This window comes from Amphiura filiformis, chromosome 2 (genome assembly GCF_039555335.1).
Source record: "Amphiura filiformis chromosome 2, Afil_fr2py, whole genome shotgun sequence".
NCBI classification, from domain to species: Eukaryota; Metazoa; Echinodermata; class Ophiuroidea; order Amphilepidida; family Amphiuridae; genus Amphiura; species Amphiura filiformis.
The window spans coordinates 44,021,614-44,041,985 of NC_092629.1; the positions used below are offsets into that span (position 1 = coordinate 44,021,614).

The 20,372-nt window shown below is 37.0% G+C and overlaps 2 protein-coding genes across 2 annotated transcripts in view; both read right to left on the minus strand.

Moving 5' to 3' along the window:
* The window catches only part of LOC140146264 (intraflagellar transport protein 20 homolog), a 225,158-nt gene that overhangs the window by 80,774 nt on the left and 124,012 nt on the right, over positions 1-20,372 (minus strand). The gene's annotated exons all lie outside the window — the stretch shown is intronic.
* Positions 8,533-20,372, minus strand: part of LOC140146257 (MTOR-associated protein MEAK7-like) — a 50,113-nt gene continuing 38,273 nt past the window's right edge. Inside the window, exons 9-11 of the mRNA XM_072168040.1 lie at positions 19,023-19,199; positions 17,155-17,292; positions 8,533-9,198 (exon numbers count right to left, since the gene is read on the minus strand). Of these exons, the coding sequence (XP_072024141.1) occupies positions 9,160-9,198; positions 17,155-17,292; positions 19,023-19,199 (354 nt within the window). The 3' untranslated portion in view covers positions 8,533-9,159. The remainder of the gene's footprint in view (positions 9,199-17,154; positions 17,293-19,022; positions 19,200-20,372) is intronic.

Below are 20,372 nucleotides of genomic sequence, written 5' to 3' on the forward strand. Positions count from 1 at the left end.
ACCAAAAGGAACTGTTTTGGGGTCACTGTTTGAAAAAATCATTTTAATTAACAAAAGGTGTAGCTTCGGAAATACCCAAAAAATGCCATTTTCCCGATTAAAAATTCACAATTAAAAATAGTAAATGAGATATTTCAATTTTTCTTTTTGATTTTGAAAGCATTAGTCAAGTTACATAAAGTAGTGCAAACAAATGGGCTCAAATTTGATTGCAAAGGTGGTTTCTAGAAAAGGGGTAATTTTATTTTGTTGCAAAACCCTTACATCCACAAAAGGTGCAATATAAAATAAATAATAAAATAAATAGGAAGGCTTGAAAATTGTACCAAACCTATTCTTTTAGTTTCTATTCATCAACACTTTATCCAAACCCAAATTGGATCAAATCGAACAAGTTAATACTTGCACAATTAAAAAAAGCTGCTTTTCTCAAAAAGTCAAAAGTGGATGCAAGGGGTTTTGCAACAAAGCTCTTCAAATGATGTCATCTTTTAAATGATGCAGAGCAATGATGCACAGGGCAACGTCAGATGAAATACAGCTAGATTTTGGCATCAAAAAATATTATTTTAATTGCTATAATTTGCCCCAAAAGTTATATATAGCTTTGTTTTGTATTCATATGTGACAATTGTACCAAAAACATTGAAATATTGTTTAAATATCCATTAAAACAGCCTAGTAAAGGAATTTTATTACTTGTACCAAATATGTCCATTATATATGTATATAAATACATATCTGGTAGTGAATTAATACTGTGCAAGGCTGCGAATTCGCAACTTTGGCTTAAAAATTTCAGAGGGTATGTATGGGGGGAGGGGGTTATAGTATGTTTTTAATTTTTTCTCCTCATTATTATTGTTCAGTACAGTCAACTCCATATTTTGAGGGGGTCCTCGCATTAAAAAGTAAACATTTGCCAAATAACAGTTTAAGGATGTCCACGTTTAAATGTTTCATGTGTAACCGCCCGTTAAATGCGCTATCCGTTTAGAAAAATCACTAACCGTTTAAGCGTTAAAAAAAAAAAAAAAAAATTCCAATGTTTTTCCTAGCCTTACACAAAGTCTAACCCACCCCAAACCTTACTACATGTATACAAGTCTACCCTAGCCCAACTAACCTTTAACCTAACCCAAAACCCTTACCCTTACCCCAAAAAGGGAATTAGGGGAGAAATTGATTTCACCTGAAAATCGGACCTATATTTGATGTTTTTAAATGCATGAATGAGTTAATGTTTTAATTACTTTATTTTCCCTCATTTCATCGAAATTGTTATTTTTATTGTTTTAATTTTGGAAATATAAAAAATTTCTAAAATTCTAAAATACCAAAAAAAAAAAATACATTAGAGTGCAAAAGCTTTTTTCTTCTGGGTAAGAATTATTTTCTTACAAGCAATTACAGTTTTTTTTTCTTGCAGGTTAGATATTTGATAAATAGGTCATCATATAGAAAATGCATGCATGGACCTATTTATCAAATTTCTAACCTGCAAAAAAAGTTGTTACATGCAAGAAAAAAATTCTTATGTATTTTTTTTTTGTATTTTCTGAATTTTAGAATTTTTTTAATTTCCAAAATTAGTGAAAGGGTTCTCCTTCCTGTAATTATCCATAAAAATATGCCATTTTGATGAGATGAGGCTAAATAAAAGTAATTGAAACTTTATTAATATATATTAATGCATTTGAATACATGAATACAAAACCCACCCAAGTCCATGGGAAGTGATTTTGATAGAAAACCCTGTGTATCATTTTAATTCCTTAAGTTAGATTTACCTGGTCAATATGGTAAGTTTTATATGCAAATGAGTGGATTAAACTGTATAAAGTATGACGATTAGCATTTCAGGGACGTTGTAGGGTTCATTTTAAATTTTGGACTTGGGTGGTTTTTTGAATCATACAAAGACGACAACAACGTTGGAATGAGACTACCACTAGTAAGATAATACAAAATAAAGCACACAGGTATATGTAATGTTGATAAGCATTCTGCCATGTAATATAAACCACACACGTTCCTTTATTAAACCCATTTTCTTTTCAAAAGTCACTCACCAGCAATGAATGTGTTACAAGTGGACATTTATACATACTGGATTTCAATCAATGTGTTACAAGACTCAAATCACGGAATTGGGTGATTCTTTCATACATGCTATTTCTCACATGCTCAATAGACACATGATGAATTTCAGTTGTTCTTTCATACATATGACATGCCTATATGTATAGCAACAATTTCCCATGCTTAACTCAATTTGGCCAACGTATGGACTTGGGTGGGTTTTGTATTCATATATTCATTTACTTGCTTATACAGGTCCAATTTGGGGTTCCCTTTTGGGAGTTGGAGCAAGGGTGTTAGGCTAGTTGGGCTTGGGTGGGTTTGTATACATGTAGTAAGGTTTGGGAAGGAATTAGAGTTTGAATAAGGGTAGGAAAAACATAAAAAAAGATTTTTTTTTTTGTTTAATTTTTTTTTACATACGTTTACATGGTTAATCGACCGGATTGTGGTCCGTTTAAACGGTTAGACAAATAACCGTGAATTTACACCCCTCCCTAGTATAGTCAACATTTAGAGCAAAATTTTTGGAAAGTCATTTCAGGGTCATCCAAGGTCACCCGGGGTCATCCGAAGTCAAATTACAAAAAACTGTTGTATGGGCATGAAACTTGGTTGGTACAGTCAACATTTAGAGCCAAATTTTTGGAAGGTCATTTCGGGCCACCTTGGGTTGTTGCAGGTTCATTTACTTCTACCAAAAGTAATAGCGAAAGCAGGTGGTCGGGAAAGCAGAGTGAGACTGGTGGTTCGAGAACCACCTTGTTTATCAGTTCTTTTGTTTCATTTTCTTTTGTTCCTTTAGTTTTAAATTAAGGCATGCATAAATTAGCCATTCACCACTCTCCAAACAGATGTCTAGTCAGTGGAGTTTTAAATATGCCAGTTTGTCACTTTTAAAACTGGCCCTTTGTGTAATCAAATACTTGTAATATAACTTTGCTTCTTGAAGTCGCATTGGGGTTTCATATAATATGCCATTGGTAGATCACCAGCGCGGTCATCTTCGGAGTCTCAGTAATTTCACTCTTCTTAAGATGAGCACTCCTGGTGTAGTTCTCTCTTGGAAGATGACAAAATTGGAAAAATCACCTTGTTGCAGTCTATAACTAACAAACAAACAAAATCAGCTTGTACTTAAGCCTATGAGCATGAGTTATGACTCTTCTTCTTCGTATCGGAAGCATTATGCACCAGACAATTGCATCCTTGGCCCCTCGAACACACTGGAACTTCCCTGAAAACTTTGGAACACCCCAGAACACATGGCCCCCTCTCACAACACAACACTTCAGAACACCCCAGAACATAATGGAATGCCCTGAAAACTTTGAAACACCCCAGCCCACCCGGATCACAAAGTGCTCCACTGTCACTGAATGTTTTAGGGTGTTCCAAAGTGTTTAAGGGTGATCCAAGGTTTTCTGGGGTGTTCAAAATTTTTTAGGAGTGTTCTGTTAAATCCTGGGGGTGTTCCAATACTACGGAAAATTTCCAAACACTTTGGAACACCCTAGAATGCCGAAGAACACTTCAAAAGGCCCAATGTTCTGAACAAGCCAGAACCCTTTGGAATGCCCAAACTACGAATCATGGGGCGATGCGAAGTGTTGCAGGGTGTTCCAAAGTATTCAGGCAGTTTTGTTGCATCCTGGGGGTCTTCTAAAGTGTTCCAGAAAATCACTACAGAACACTTCGGAACACCAAACACTTTGGAATGACCCAAAACACTATATGGGACACAGGGCATTCCGAAGTGTTCCAAATGTTTTAAGGTGTTCGAGCACCCCAGAACACTTTGGAACAGGGGTCATTTCAAAGTGTTCCAAATGTTTTAGGATGTTCCGAAGTGTTGTAGGGTGTTCCAAATTGCTTCAGTGGTCGGCCATATCAAATTTTATGAACATGCAACAATCTATGGCGATTTGCCTCCAGATGACCTTGACATTTTTTGTCTTGCTTCGGTGGTCATTCATAATATATCAAATTTTATGAACATGCAACATTCTATGGCGATTTGACCCCTGATGACCTCAAAATGACCTTGACATTTCTTGTTACAGCTCTGGATAGAATTAGGGACAGATGGACAGACAGAATAGAGGTTATTATAAAGTCTCATTCTGAACATAGTTGTAGGGAGACAAAAATGCTTAAACTTGTAATCCTCACGTTTCACAATACGATGCGCCGCCAGTGGTTGCTCTTGGCAGTCAAATTTTTTTATTTTGGCCACATTTCCGGAATTCCGGGAATTTCCGGAAGACTTACACCTCTGCACAATGATGTATGGTCCTGTATTGTATTCGTATCACGCGGGCTTTGGATGTCGACATTTTACCATGATGCACTGCGTAAAAACTATTGTGGCCTCGACCCAGTGACTGCTGGAGGCGCATCGTATTGCGAAACACGAGAATTGAGGAAACATTTGAATGTGCAAATTTGTGCACCGTTTGACTGACATAAAGGGGCAATAAAATATGGCCTGTACATGATATTTTGAAAGCTAACAAAGTACATATACAGAGAATATTATGTGGGCAACATTGAGCCATTTTATTTACACATAATTTTTAAACATATATAATATTTTTTGAATAAATAAATATGGCTACTCTTTTCTTGTACTTTTTAGAGAGAAATGGGCTATTCCAGTTGAAATCCATACACCCTAGATGTAATACGTGACCTTAATTTTCCACACTGGGAGTGTTAATTTCAAATGGGGTTACCTGAATGGGCTACTCATTCTCATTTTTAAAATCTACATCCCCTGTATTGGAGATTATGTCATATCTTCCATAGGGTGTGAAGATTTCAACAGGAATAGCCCAATCCCTGTCACTTTAGTGCACTTTGACTCAACCTGTATGTATCAATTTAAAATTCAACTCATTTGTTACTTCTAATATATGTGACACGATCTGGTCCGTGGGGGCCAAAGGAGGCATTTTTGAAAATTGAATTACTATTTTTATTATCTTATACAAAAGATAGACTATCTAATATTGAAAACACCAAAGGTCTAGCATACATGCTTCTAAAGTTATGAAGTTTTGTGATGTCTATTTTCTTATGTATTTTATTGTTTTTTATTCCATATTTTTGCCTTTATCTCAGTTTCAAATTTGCCGCCTTTGGCCCCCATGGACCAGATCATGGTTAGTCTTTCTCGTCTCAAGTTGAGAATAACACCCATGTTGGATTTTGCAGTGGCAGAGTCAAATGGAGCATGAATGGAGCATGTTAACCTTATTCAGCGGGCATACATGTATACACATGCGTATATACCATATACTAAGGGTGTGAGTGAGTCCCGGGAATTCGAGTCCCGCCCGATAATCCTATTACCGGGCAGGAAATTCCCTGCCGGGTACCGAAATAAAAAAATAAAAAATATAAAAATTTTTTTTTTTTTTTTTTTTTTTTTATAATTTTTTTCAAAGTTTTTTTTCGGTTTTGTAGTGTCTCTGGACCTAGACCTAAATGCTAGGATCATGGTTGACCTAAAAAAAAAAAAAAAAAAGAATTTTGCACAATGTTTTGTAATTTTAATATGAAAATTGATACATAGTTTTCATGTCATACTCTATTAATGATATCAAGATGCATTCAAATTCAATGCATTTTGATATCATTAATAAAATATGTTTTTTTTTGTTTTTTTTTTTGCAATTTGGTACCCGGTTACCGCCGAAAAATGCGCCGGTACCGGGCACAAAATTACCGAAAATCACACCCCTAGTATATACATTGGTTCACTTTGAGTTCGGTAGTGACGTCAATGACTTTTCAGGGTTACGCCGCAAGTGTGTCAACAAACAGCCCCTGCATGTGTGTGAGTACACTCTGCGTGATTAACTTTATGCATGCGATTCGAAACTGCAACCTGTGAAATACGCACATACGTCAAACTTGAGGTACCAAAGAATAGAAGGGAAATTTGTCCATAAACACACCGATTTGAATGAGTCAAAGTGCAAACAAAAAGTATTTATCAAATATACTGTGCATCTGTTGTGTGGTATACATTGTTTGTGTCTTGGAGATAATGTAATCCCCCCCATTGTTTTAAAATATACATAAAAATACCCAAACATTTTGGTGAAAATGTCTTGCAATCATTTGTAGAATTGGGTGACAGGCTAAAGTATTTTGTAAAGATTAATATATACATATACCGGTAGTAGTATTTATACTTTTCTAATATTTCTAAATGTTCAAGAAAAAGAACAAAAGTGTTACATGATTTTCAATATTTCAGAAATAAACACATCATAGAAGAAGTTGCATATAGTCACTTATCATACAGTAATTATCAGGAATGGGGAATGAATTGAATGTCCCGGTGGAATGTAGTATATGTGTGACGTGTCATATGTCAAAAGGAGACACTTTTGGCCAGGTTATCTTAAGGGATGGGGTATGAACGTTTGGACAGTATTTATTGTGGGACATTGGAGCACTTCAGACATATCGAATTGCATTCTGAATACGAAGAATGTCCTTCTGATATCAAATAATTTTGATTTTTTGAAATTCGCAATGTAATACAAATTTTATGGCAAATGATTAAAAATTGATATTTTTGATATTAACAGTACTCGAAGTAAACTTTATAAATCTGATGATTTATACTTAAAGTGTATGTAGGTGGAATGAAAAGCCGACGATCAATTGAAAATTTTGACCTTTCGTATTGAAGATATGGATTTTTTCCCAAAAACACCAACAAAAATTAGGTCTTTTGGGGAAAAAAAATCCATATCTTCAATATGAAAGGTCAAAATTTTCAATTGATCGTCGGCTTTTCCTCCCACTGCAGCTACATACACTTAAAGTTCGATATGTCTGATGTGCTCTCATGTCCCACATAAAATACTGTAGAAACGCTCATTCCAGATCCCTTAAATAAAGAGATATTTTGCTCCACAACCCCATTATCTCCAATGAAATCGGATATTCCTAAGCGAAGATATTGAATTTGTAAGTTATGAAAATTATTATAAAATTGGAAATTGAGATATCGGCCTTTAAAAATATTATTGACAATGATGAGAGTAGGAATGTCTAAAAAAATACAAGATGCCAGTTATATTCCGGCCTGAAACTATCAGACAATATTTTAAACATTAATAACATCACAAATTCGCAACAAACCCAAATTGCGAAAATATCATCCCGGGCAGATTTTTGGCTATTTCTCCATTTACAATCCTGACCAAAAGTGTCTCCTTTTGACATGACACATCCCCGGGGACACATCACATATTTAAAACTATATGGGATAAAATTACCATTTTATATCGTAATCACCAACAATTTCTTACAACACCAACTATATATATATATATATATATCAAATAAAATCACAATCTAAATGGGCTTTTCCAGTTGAAATCCATACACCCCCTATGAAAGACTATGGTTACCTGAATGGATTGGCCCATTTGATATCTGCACCCGCGAAAGAATGCAGATGTAACCTGCGATTAACCACAAACAATGGAACATACACCTGTGTTGCTCTCAACATGCACAACTGCTGACTTAGCAGTTTACAATGGAATGCTGAAAAATGTGTACAGCACTGGCTGAAACATGTTTAATCTTGTGCCATGGACACGCTAAGAATAAGACCCGCGGTGTGGAAGATTAAGGTCATGTCTTCCATAGGGGTGTATGGATTTCACCTTAAATAGCCCAATTGAAGAAGTGCTAGAAAATTATTGCCCTAAATTTGGAAATAAATATACATAATATTGAATATAAACATGTTTATTGTCCATTATACAATGTATTTTTATCTTTCGACACATAGCATAAAAGCATATATTTACAAATTTGTCAAACCAATTTTTCCCCACAACATTGTGTGCATAATAAACTGTTCTGATGGGCTGTATTTGACCTAATAAACATCTGGGTTTAAGTCAATCTATTTTTTTTTTTTTGATGGTGGGTGGGGCACTTAAAATATGATGAAATCACAGTCAAAATAAGATATTTACACACCAAAAAATTCAGTGTATCTCAAGTTAAATCAGCCATAATCCTAAGTCACAAGGTGTAAATGGCAGTGGCGTAGCCAGGATTTTGGAACCGAGGGGGCACAACTTGCAAATGTACCGACGTAAATACTTTTTGCCGACAGAAGTTGTGATTTGTTGACCCAAAATTTTTTTGCATGGTTTGAAAAAGTGAAGAGCAAAAAAAAAAAGGATTATAGGCGGTACCAACATAAAAACACAAAATTTTGATGTAAAATTCAATTTCAGTCACAATTTGTCTTTATTTTTATACAATTCTCCCCTTCTTTCTGTTACCCTGGGTAAAAAATAGTCTATTGTTAACCCAATTTTTTTTTCGAAGCGAACACCTTCCGTCTCACCGACGGCCATGACGAGCAGGGGGGGGCACTGCCCCCAGCTGGCTGCGCCTAATGGTAAATGGTAATTCAAATAACATTTGACCAATTTTATTATTTAGGCACATTGAAAAGTGGGCACTTACACAGTTGTCACTTGAACAATTTTGTAGGGGGCATCCTCTTTTTACTAAATGATGGTATGGCTCGACAGATATTCACAAAAAAAACCACTTTTTTATTTTCAAAATGAAGTTGATTGAGATATTGTAATTGCACCTATTTCAATGCCCCATAGACCACTGTGTTGTATGAAGTGCCCCTAAATTGCCTTCATATATATATAGGAATTTGATTTATTTCTGAGGTACATAAACTTCTACAACAGCTATATATGAAATGTAGCACCAGTTAAGACATAGATTTTGCCTTCTAGCTGGAGTGCAGCCTATAATTATATTCCTGCACCATTCCAGGGTTTTGGAACCAAGGCAGGTAACATGGGTAACCAGCAATTGCACAGTATTAAATATTATATCAAGGCGGATCAACAAGGTCAATAGGGATTGACTCATGCTTGGTGTTGTATTAGATTTTTTTTGATGACTTGCTTCATATACAATTAAGAGAGAGGAAAAATACTGGGTTTTCATGTTACCTATATCTTTGTTCAAAACTGTGGAATGACCACCATCCTGTTGAAGCCCCTAGTTATCTTGTGCTCCACTAGGATATAAATTGTGCTCCTACAAAAATAAAACATACAATAGAGTGAACATTTAATAAAGAATATTATATGTGCATTAGAAATGGTGAATGATATGCATTTGTTTTTATTTTTCCTAATGTAAATGCAGCATGCAAAATGATCTGGCCAAGTGAAATAGTGATTGATTCTTTGACATGAACTGATGAGCTACTCGAGCCACAGCCCACCATGAACACACATATGGGTCACTTTGAATACACATATGTGACATGATCAAGGGGAATGAGTCACATGTCGGCCCTGGTCGAAAATGAGTTTTACATAATATGTTTCTAAAGAGAACATTTAGAGCTTACAGAAACTGAAAACCACATGTTCATACGACTTTTCTTTGCAAAGTTACGTCAATTTATCAATCGCAAAAAACAATATAAAACAAAAGAATTTTAACACTTTGCCAATATCATGAAATCAATATTAGCGACATCCGACTCATTTCCCTTGATCGTGTCACATATATGTGCCCATCCATCACAAACTGGTCGTAAAGTCGGCATTTTCCATTTTGAGATACAATCAAAAACAGTATATGGATTTCTATGTAAAATATAGTAGGAATTTGACCTTTGATGAACCATAACTTCACTTCCAGATGTCAGATGAAGCTGGTTGAGGTGTCATTTTAAAGCTGAAAGTGGATTCTTTCAAAATCTGCAATAAACAGAAAATGATCTAGAGCCGACTTTACTACCACTTCGTGGTGGATGGTCACATATGGGACACTATGAATACACATTACACATATAAGCTGTGAAGCACATCAATCAAGCACAAGATTCTGTTCAAGAAAAATGGATGTTTCAGCCAAATGTAGCATTTGAAATGTGTAATTTAATTTTAAAATGTTGCGATTTGGTAGTTCACAGCATCATGCGAATGGTAGTGAGCTTTGGCAAAAATTGCATTGATCATTTCATAGCGAGCACGTAGAAGATTTCAAATATCACAGATATACTTTAGGTCCTGTGGTTCTTAAGTTATGTTGGAAAGAGGGCTGAAACAGCAACACTTTTGTACAACATACAAAACTCATTAACAACAATAAATCAAGCAAGTGTATGATTTGTAGAATGAACTTTTGCAAAGCCTCAAAGTGTTATTTTTCAATAAAATATTGATTTTAGATAATGAAAATCAATTATTTTTTGGTTGCTTTGACCATCGATACCTAATCTACCCTTAACAGTGTTGAAGTCAAAAATCGAACGTTGGGCTATTCTATTTAAAATCCACCATACCCCTGTGGATGATTAATAAAAAAAGTTTCTAACAGAGGGAGTATGTTTTTAAATAAAATTGGCTGTGGATAATCATTTTGAACCATCCTCCCACTTGTATATAGTGTTACCTATATCTTCCACAACTGGAGTATTTCAAATGGAAATACCCTATGTCTATTCAATTTGAAACCCATGCTCCCTCTGGAAGAATATAGCTAAATCTTCTACAGGGGGAGTGTGGATTTCAAATGGAATAGCTCATCATGGACATTCCCATCATTTTGCTTGATTGCATCACATTATTGCAGTTATGGATTATTGCACTATGTACTGTACTGTATATAAAAGACAATATCATACATGTACATACAGTATATACAGTTAGTTACATCCAGGCAGCATTACTGTCAAACACTAGGTGCCAAATTCAGGGTGCATCATATGCTAAGCCCCCCCCCCAAAAAAAATTATTTGTTTGTCCACGTCCGACCGACCGTGTAACCTGGTCCCGACCGTTTTTTTTTTTTTTGTTTGTTTTTTGAATTTTTTTTTTTGCATCGATGGGACATCGTATAAAACAGTGGTTAGTACAAATTTAAAGAAAGAAAAAGTAAAGAAAATGAACAGTATAACATGCAGAACCATCTCAAGAGTTAAACCAGTGAAGTGCTGTGTGTTTTGACTTATTTACCAGTCTTCAAATTGTCAGTTTCAAGTGCAATATCTGTAAAAAAAAAAAAAATCCGACCTACCGACCCAACTATTTCATAAGCCTCTATGGACAAACAAACAATTTTTTTTTTGGCCTGACTGTAGAGTTAGGGGTTAATTACTCTCAGAGTTAATTAGGGCCAGACTCATATTTGCATTGTCAGATATAGGTTTAATACAGTTATGGTGAGAGTTACAGTTTAGGATACACCCTAAATTCAGCAATAGAGGTAGTCATTGGGTCGTAAACGACGCCCTCTTGTGGGCACGGAGTGCCTTGTTGCTAAGAACACCACATTGACGCTTGACTGAAGAGGTGCGGCTGCGCTGCGACTTCCGTGTATTCAGGGGCGTAATGTCTAATGCCAGAACGGCAGTGCCCACAAGATGGTGTTTCCCGCGGAAAAGGCTGACGGCCTCTATTAGATGGAAACTTGTTTTCTCAATGAGAAATGCGGTTATTCAGTTGAAAACCATGTACATCTGTCCCGGGGTCACTCCCATTGTGGCCTATACACCATCCGCGATAATCAACTTTTGAAAAGCACCCTAAACAAGGATTTAACCCTTGGCTAAAACAATACCCTAAACAGGGATTTTATTCCTTGCATCAAATTTCATACCCTAAATTTCATTTCCGCGTATTAGCAATTGCAATTTTGCTACCCTTTTTTCCAATATTACATGTTTTGACACCCTAAGCGCGTTACAGCAGCTGTATCGTGCTTACCCACAAAAAACTACCCTTTTTACGCGTTTTCATTATCGCGGATGGTGTACAGGCCACAATGGGAGTGACCCCCCTGGGACATCTGTATGGGAAACATGACCTTAATTTCCCACCCCACACAGGGAGTGTAGATTTATGGAGTCATGCACACATTCAGGTATAATCCCATTTGAAATCTACACTCCCTGTTTGGAAGATTAAGGTCATATCTTCCATGAGGGTGTCTGGATTTCAACTGGAATAGCTAGCCCAATGCTTTGGCAACCCTCACAAAAGGAGTACTGGAATGGCATTCAATGTTACTAATTAACACATTCATTGGTTTTCATGCATGTCTCTGAGGGTAAAAGATAATCATCAAGTAGCTGTAAACAAGATGTCACACCTGAGCCATCAAATTACAGGTACACCCCATCAGTCTGAAACACTGTCAATCCGAACCCCGGTCCGAAAATCTAATTGAAAAAGACGTTAACCCTAACCCTAACCCTATAACTTCAATTAGAAATTTCGGACTGACGGTGGTTTGGATTGACAGTGTTTTGGACTGACGGGGACCCCCAAATTACTATTCTCGAGCCCACAGAACTATTCAGTATAAGGTGGAACTTGACCCCACTCTTTTGCAACTACGATGGTGAACAAAAAAAGCAACACCTTGTTCTAGTATAGGGGCCCGAACGACCCGCATTAGCATTTTGAGGATTTTTTTAAGAAAGTTGTATGAAATTAAAAACAGCTGTTTTTGGCTGAAGTGGATTGATTTTTTAACTGAAAATTTTCCAAATATGTTCGCAAAAACATTTTTTTTTCAACCTTTTGGTGATTTCTTAGGGTCAGAATAGCCTCTTCCACACACAAAAATAACCTGACTGACCGACCCTACTTGGCAAATCTGTCTGCCCGTACAGAACAGGTTATTTTTTTCTTCATCGCCTTAGCCTATAATCTACACAATTTTGGTCAGAGGAGATGTTAATACACTATACCTACTATAGTATGTTTACCACTGGTTTGTATTATGACCTTGGTCTCCTCTAGTGTTAACCCAATGTACTTTTCCAACGGTCATGTTCCACCTTACACTGATGTTATATACTCTATAACAATTTTACAAACAATATACATGACATTGTTCACATAAGGCCAAAAAAAAGTTTACCTCTCAAATTAATCATTTGCAAAACAGTTCTTTTGAAGTAAAATAAGCTATGCAAAAGGCGCTGTTTCCCCCCTTTTACTGTGTTTTAGCCTACTTTTTCCTTGTTTTGGGCCCAGCACATAGGGCTAGTCGCTAGATATGTGTGAGGATTCAACTTTTTTGTTTTTGGTCTAATATTGTAGGCATGCAACAACAGCATGCATGACAATAGCTACTTACATTTGTATAATATGTGACAATGATCGAGCTCAAGCAGGAATATTTATAATATATACCCGTAAAACCGGGGGGGGGGGGCAGGTTAGGGCATGCGCCACTCTTAGGGGGCGCCGAATTGACCAATTCAGCATCGATTCTGCGTCCCTCTAAGCGATGAAAGTCAAAATTTTAAGCAAGGCAGCGCATTTCAGGACAAAGTCATTGAAATTTCAATTTAAGACCGATATTCAACTTCATTATAACCAAAATTAATTAGTGGTAGGCCCTATTTGTGCTCCGCGCGCAATAATTATTTCAAGAATCTGGAGCGACACCTATCCTTAGCCCTGGGTGCCACAAGCCCTAGCTACGCCACCGACATTTCCCTTTCTTGTGTTACTTTTATTTATTTAATTATTGGGTATAACAATGAAACATATCATGTATTTTAAAAAAATTAGAATGCATAAATTGAAATTAAACTTCATACAAGTCACAGCATGTGAAAAACACCTTCAACTTTCATGTTAGGAAACAGGCCTATTATAAATAAATGTATATAAACAATTGTGACTGAGTTTGTACAAATGGAGTAGCACCCTCCCCAGACTGTTTTAGGGGGGGGGGGGTCACAAAAGTTGTGTGTGTCTAAAGAGGGGGGTCAAAAAAGTTTTAGGTTCTCTGGAGGGGGGTCAAAAAAGTTTAACTCCAAAAATTTCCAAGTGCCCAGCCCCCCCCACCAAAGTATTTATGAACGGTCCCTTACAATTGACCTTTTCAGTAAATCCCACTTGCGAGTGCACTTGAGATGTTGTCATTTGACGTCACGCCGATCTGCCCCGATGCGAACATCGTTACTGCGCATTGCAAGTCTGTGTGACGTCAAATGAGGACATCTTGGGTGTACTTGCAAAGGCTTATGGAATTTACCGAAATGGCCAATTAACTGATAAATGGAATATCAAATTAATTCAGATGTTGATGCAGTATGAAAACAAGGATGATTGCTAGAACTATCAATGAGTTGCAATAATGGGCTGGCTATTCCAGTTGAAATTAATACACACCCTATGGAAGACATGACCTAATCTCCCACACAATTGAAATTAACACTCACTGTGGAAGTTTACGGTTGCATATACCTATACCATAGGGAGTGTCCCGGGGGAGTGTCAGGTTTTAGGCAGGATTGAAAGGTTTGGATGTGTATCAATTCAAAAACCTGGGTGTGTAAATTTAAAATGTGTGTACAAAGTATAGACCATGTGGGCAAAAACTGGGTGTGTATTTACAAATTTAAGTTTGTAACACACTCCCTACACAGCTAGAAGCAGGGCCGTAGCAAGCGGGGCGGCCGGGGATGCCATAGCCGCCCCACTTTTTGAGAAATTTGTTATGTTTTTCTTTGTATCTTTATTTCAATATGGGCATAGATTTGTAATTTGGCCGCCCCATATTTGTGATGGCCGCCTCACATTTTTCGACCTTGCTACGGCCCTGGCTAGAAGTGTAAGCAATTCAACTGGAATAGCCCAATGACGGATACTGACAGCAATGTATGCGTCTGGGATATCAATTACTGGTTTACTACCAACAATATCTACAGGGATTTATTTTGCAAAGCTTTAAACCATGCAGGGATTCTCAATAAGCGGCCCTCAAGCCAGATCCTGCCAGCTGACCAATTCTCGCTATTCACAATAAGGGCGCCGCCAACGGTTTGCGATGTAATCGTGATGGATCATGGGAAAAGGTCGACAGCCAAGTCCGCGCAATACGAATATTACCATGCTATTACATAGGAACATGTGACAATATTTTTTAGTTTGTCAAAATAAAGGTGTTACGCGAATCGATACTCAATAATACTTAATAATGTGATTTGAAATGCGCACAATTAATTTTTTCTCTATCGATTTGCGTGTAATACCGTTATATTGACAAACTAAAAATATTGTCACGTGTTCCTATGTAATAGCATGGTAATATTCAGATTATGCCGGACTTGGATGTCGACTTTTCCCATGATACATCACGATTACATCGCAACCGCTGGCGGCGCCATTATTGTGAATAGCGAGAATTGCGGTTGGCAAATAGCAATACAACTTGCAGGGTTCCGGCATCTTGAAGCCTATAAAATTCAAGGACTTTTCAAGGACTTTCAAGGTCCAAAAGCATGATTTTCAAGGACTTACCATCACATAAAAAATCATCCACTCCCCAAATTTTGTCAAAATTATACTTTAGGTAAAATTCCAATTTTCAAGGACCTTGTGCAAATTTCCAGGACTTTCAAGGCCTTGAAAAGGTGTTTTCAAATTCAAGGACTTTCAAGGACGATGGCAACCCTGTACAAGGTGAATTTGGCCCTCAAACACAGCTCTTTGAAATGAGTTTGGCCATCTGTGGTCTGAGAGCAAATATAGTTAAGAACCGCTGCTATGTACCCCCTGGGCCATTCTTAAATAGATTCTGAAAAAATGCAGTGTACTCTTGGTTTTCTTTTGATAAAGAGTTCTGTGTTTCACATACCTGTGCTTTACAGTTCGCTTTTCTTCCACATATATTTACATCATTATTATATATTATTTATTTATTTTGAGTTGTCATGTAATTGGCTTTACAAGATATGGCACAGATGTATTTAAACATCTAATAATTTTACCAAACATAATCGTGGGCTATTCTTCAACACACAATATACATCAGTGTATGCTACTCATCATGCAGACAATGCATATCATGATATGTATCAACAACAAATATCAACAACTTGATTTCATTCTTGCACAAGCATATACATGTACCAAAATATATGACTAGGGATACATGTTGGTAGGGAAATGGTCTACAAAATTACAGATATAATGATTAATTTAAACAATAAAGATGAAGCAATGACATTGGGCTGGCCAACCAAGTTGGTGCCAATATTTCTTTAATTTGCTATTGCCAGCCACCTGACTGATCCCTATAATTATATGAAGCTTGATAACTCATCCCTCCATCTGATGACTTTGCATCTGCCTTGGTATCTTGATGCCAGCACACTAGAAAAAAAAATTGAGGAGGGATACCCCCAGTCAGAACTCTTTCCCCCAGTTAAAACCCAAAATTAAATTTTTTTGACCAAATTTATTGATATTGTCTCTCCCCTGAAATTCACTTTCCCCCTAATCCCCCCCAATTTTTTCTGGTGCTACTACTTGCTGGATTACACTTAGGCAGACAGAAATGTCAGATGGAAAGGATGAGCTATCAAGCTTCAAACCGGTACGTGTAGCAAGAGCCTTGTGGCCCATGGACAATATTCGTCTCAGATGGACAAGGAGCAGTGCGTTTGTAAATGGTTCTAACTGTGGAGGTGTGTGTGTTTTGTCACATTCACACTGTGGAGTCTGCTAACAACCGTGGAGCTCCACAGTTGAAGATAACCTCAAAAATGGGGTTTTTGAGCCATAGAGGGGGGTATACCACCTGTCATTTTCTGATTAGAGCAACATCCACAGTATGGCGGTTGCTGTGAGATTTGTGTAAAAAATCTCCCCAGTTTGAATATGGGTGTGTGAATCTCCCCAGTTGGAAAACACACACACCTCCACACTTGGCAGCATCTACAAGAGGAGGTGTAGGGCTGTTTTAACACCTCCTTTATCAGTCCTATTCTAACCCATATAGTCTAAATTTTTGCTTTTGCTTGGGGTCTTTGAACCCTCGGGTTCCAAGACATCGTCCACCCTGTCCTCCTGCCTGCTACAGCCCTGATTAAGTGGATGTCAAAAGCAAACAAAGTGAAAATTTGGCACCAACTTGGTCAAGGCTTGCACTGGACTGGGCTGAATACAGCGGCTGCATGATGATGATGATGCTGATGATGGAAATGATCTACATAGGAGGCAACGAATGTACCTCTGGTATGTCTGCAGTGGGCTCCTCATCTCGTAATCCTTCACTCTTTCTTTCCTTTCCCACCAGATCCAAGATGGCTTGAGCCTCTGGGTCTCTGTCTAAGATACTGACCTGGCTGTCTTCATACAAATCATCATCCTGATGTACAAAAAAGAAGGGAATATGACATTAATGCTCTGCTTGCTGAGTACATCTATATTGGCTTCAACATAAAAAGTCCGAAGTTTTGACATATTTTCTCAAAATATCAAGATCTATCTTTAGAACCACTGAACCAATACTAGGCTTGTTTGTACTCATTTGGATGCATTTTTCATGCTGATGACTAGAGAAATACATTGGTATGGTTTTTATTAAGATTTGATTAACTTGAAATTTCACCCCTATATAAGTGACCATTTTGGATTTATGCAAATTAGACACTGTCCAAATATGATCATGACAATTTACAATTCTGACATTTTTGAAAAAATTTGAATTTTTTTGTCTGCATTCGAAGATATTTATGCATATTTATTTTCTCAACTTTCTTACATGCAATCTCTTCATACTTGGGTACTATAAAACTTTCAATTCTCTTATCATTCCCAAATGTATAAGAACTTTTTATTAATATTAATACAGATCATGTTATGCTTGGAATGGACTCCCTAAAGATAACTGTGGAAACTTTCCTTCAATGACTTTTCATACTTTTGAAAACTGAATTTCAGAATTGTGAATAGAGTCAACATTGTTTGTTCAAAGAGTCAACCTAATATAACATTGATTAACTTGATCAAGTTCCACAAATTTGTAGCTGAAACTTTGTTCCTTTATTCTTTAAATTTCATATTGCCTAACATGAACAATGTTATTAAGGTATAATGTAATTTATTATGATGTTTCATGGTTCAGAAGTCACATTATATATAGCTGTTGGCAGGGTTTACTTTAACGCACAAAACACACGTATTTACGCGTTCAGGCACTTTGCTGACTCCTTCAAATCCAAAGTCCCAAAGTCCACGCAGCGTACAAAATCTTGAAAACGACGCGTTCAGATATTGCAAGATTAATAGAGAAACACCCGATATTGTGCATTTATTCTCGGCTTTTGGCATTTAGGACCTACTCCGACCAAGTTTCTTACTTCTCAGGGGGCATTTTTAAATATTATTTTTTTCTTTTAATACCCCCCCCCCCCCGATCTACGCCTATGGCTCCAAAAACACACATATTGTTAAAAATGTCTTCAAAAATAATATTATAAAAATACCCCTTGGGCAATGTTTTTGACTCCTTCAGAGGAAAAAATTCACAATTGAAAGGGTCAAAAAAATTTGAAAATATCCTTTCAGCAAAATGCTTAAAGAAAACCCTGGCTGTTGGTCCCTTGGATTGGTCCAAGATCACTCTGTGCACATAAAGTGTCAGAGCTATTCATAAAGAGGAAGAGGACCATCCCCGGTTCTGATACTCAATCCTAGGTGAATAAGTTGACATGAAATCATATGATGTTATAAAAAGCCCTATACTCAACTGAGAAGAAGATTGATCTGTTAAATTATGCTATTCCATTCAAAGTCCACACTACCCCTGTGGTAGATTTTGGAAATATCTTCCACAGATGGAGTATGAATTTGAAATGAAATGAATTTGACACTACAGGCCACTCCATTTCACATACACCCTCTGAGAAAGATTCAACAGAAACATTCTACAGTGAGGTTGAGGTTTGAATAGAGTTAGTTATAATGTGCTAATTTCATTTGAAATTCATACTCCCCCTGTGGAAGATATTTCCAAAATCTTCCACAAGGGGGGACTGCGGGGAATGTGGTTTTTAAATGGAATAGCCCTATTTGACAGGTGTATGTTCTACTTACCTTAAGCTTAGCAGGTGGACCCACAGCCCATGCTTCCAGCACATCAATGGTAAAGTTTTCTTTCACTGAAAGCTGTGGGCTATCATACGTTGTACACTTTGGTTTTGCCTTACTGTGTCCTGTACCAAACTCCTGGTCTATCCACAATCCAAAGTAATCAAACTGACCTCCCATACCCTATAATAATGTAGAAGAATAGAAATTTACAATAAAATTCGCAATTTGGGCAAGGCTGTAACAGCATTAGGGTGAACTTAACCCTAACATGCCTGAGTACTATAAAATACTACTTGATATATGCGCTGCTCGTGCGTGTATCCCACATGGTGTGATGACGCAATCGCCCTAAGTGATATATAGGCACGGCCCAAGACCCATGGCAAAGTGTCGCCGAGCCAGTGGTTGGCATGTGAGGGGTCTCGGGTTTGAATCCCACCCGGAGCATACAACTTCTTTCTTTGTTCCATAGCATGGCAGGCTCAGTATATTATTCTGTTGAACAGAGAATTAAACTTCTCAGTTTTATTTCAACAGTTCTGTCAGCAAATGGACAATATTCTTACAGTATAACAAAAGACAAACAAAGCCTAAATGCAAATTGGTATTAACATCATTATGTTGAAATGCCTTCAGCAAAAATGTGCTCCTCTCTAATGACCATATTCCTTTAAATTTGTTACCAACAAGAGTCAAGAAGATGTGCAATATTTAATTTGTCAATATGGTTCGTCAGTGTAATAAGTTCAACCATGAAAAAAAGAACCATAAGAGAAAAATAAAAAGTAATAGGAAAAAATATGAAAACAAACATTATATTGTGTTCAACTTTCGTTTGTACGATTGCCATAATGTCAAACTAATGTCAGAATCGGAATCCTTGTACTCGACATATCCGAAAAAGTGTCTTTGTGGATGATTATAGGTTCTCTGGTTCAAAACTTACATTTTCAAAATGGTGGCGGCGGCCATTTTGGATTTTGGCCTCTAGCGAAAAATGCTGGGATTTTCGCGAGGGACATGGAGGCTATTTTGTTTCTAAATGGTCCATAGAAGCTGAATCAATCGACAAACCTTACTAGCCAGAGAGTGGTCACCAAATTGAGTTTTTGACTTAACTATGACATGAGCAGGTTTAGATTTAGGATGGGTTACAAAAGTGAGGACTTGAGTCCCGGGGGTCACTCTCACACAAAAGTGCTACCCACCCGCGTCCGACCACCTCTGGAATGCACATTTTAACACAACCAAATTGCACCCCTTAATGGCGAAACACATGCAAAATCCTACCCTAAATGGCGTAGCACATACAAAAATCATACCCTAAATGGCGTCAACTGAGAAATATCTAAT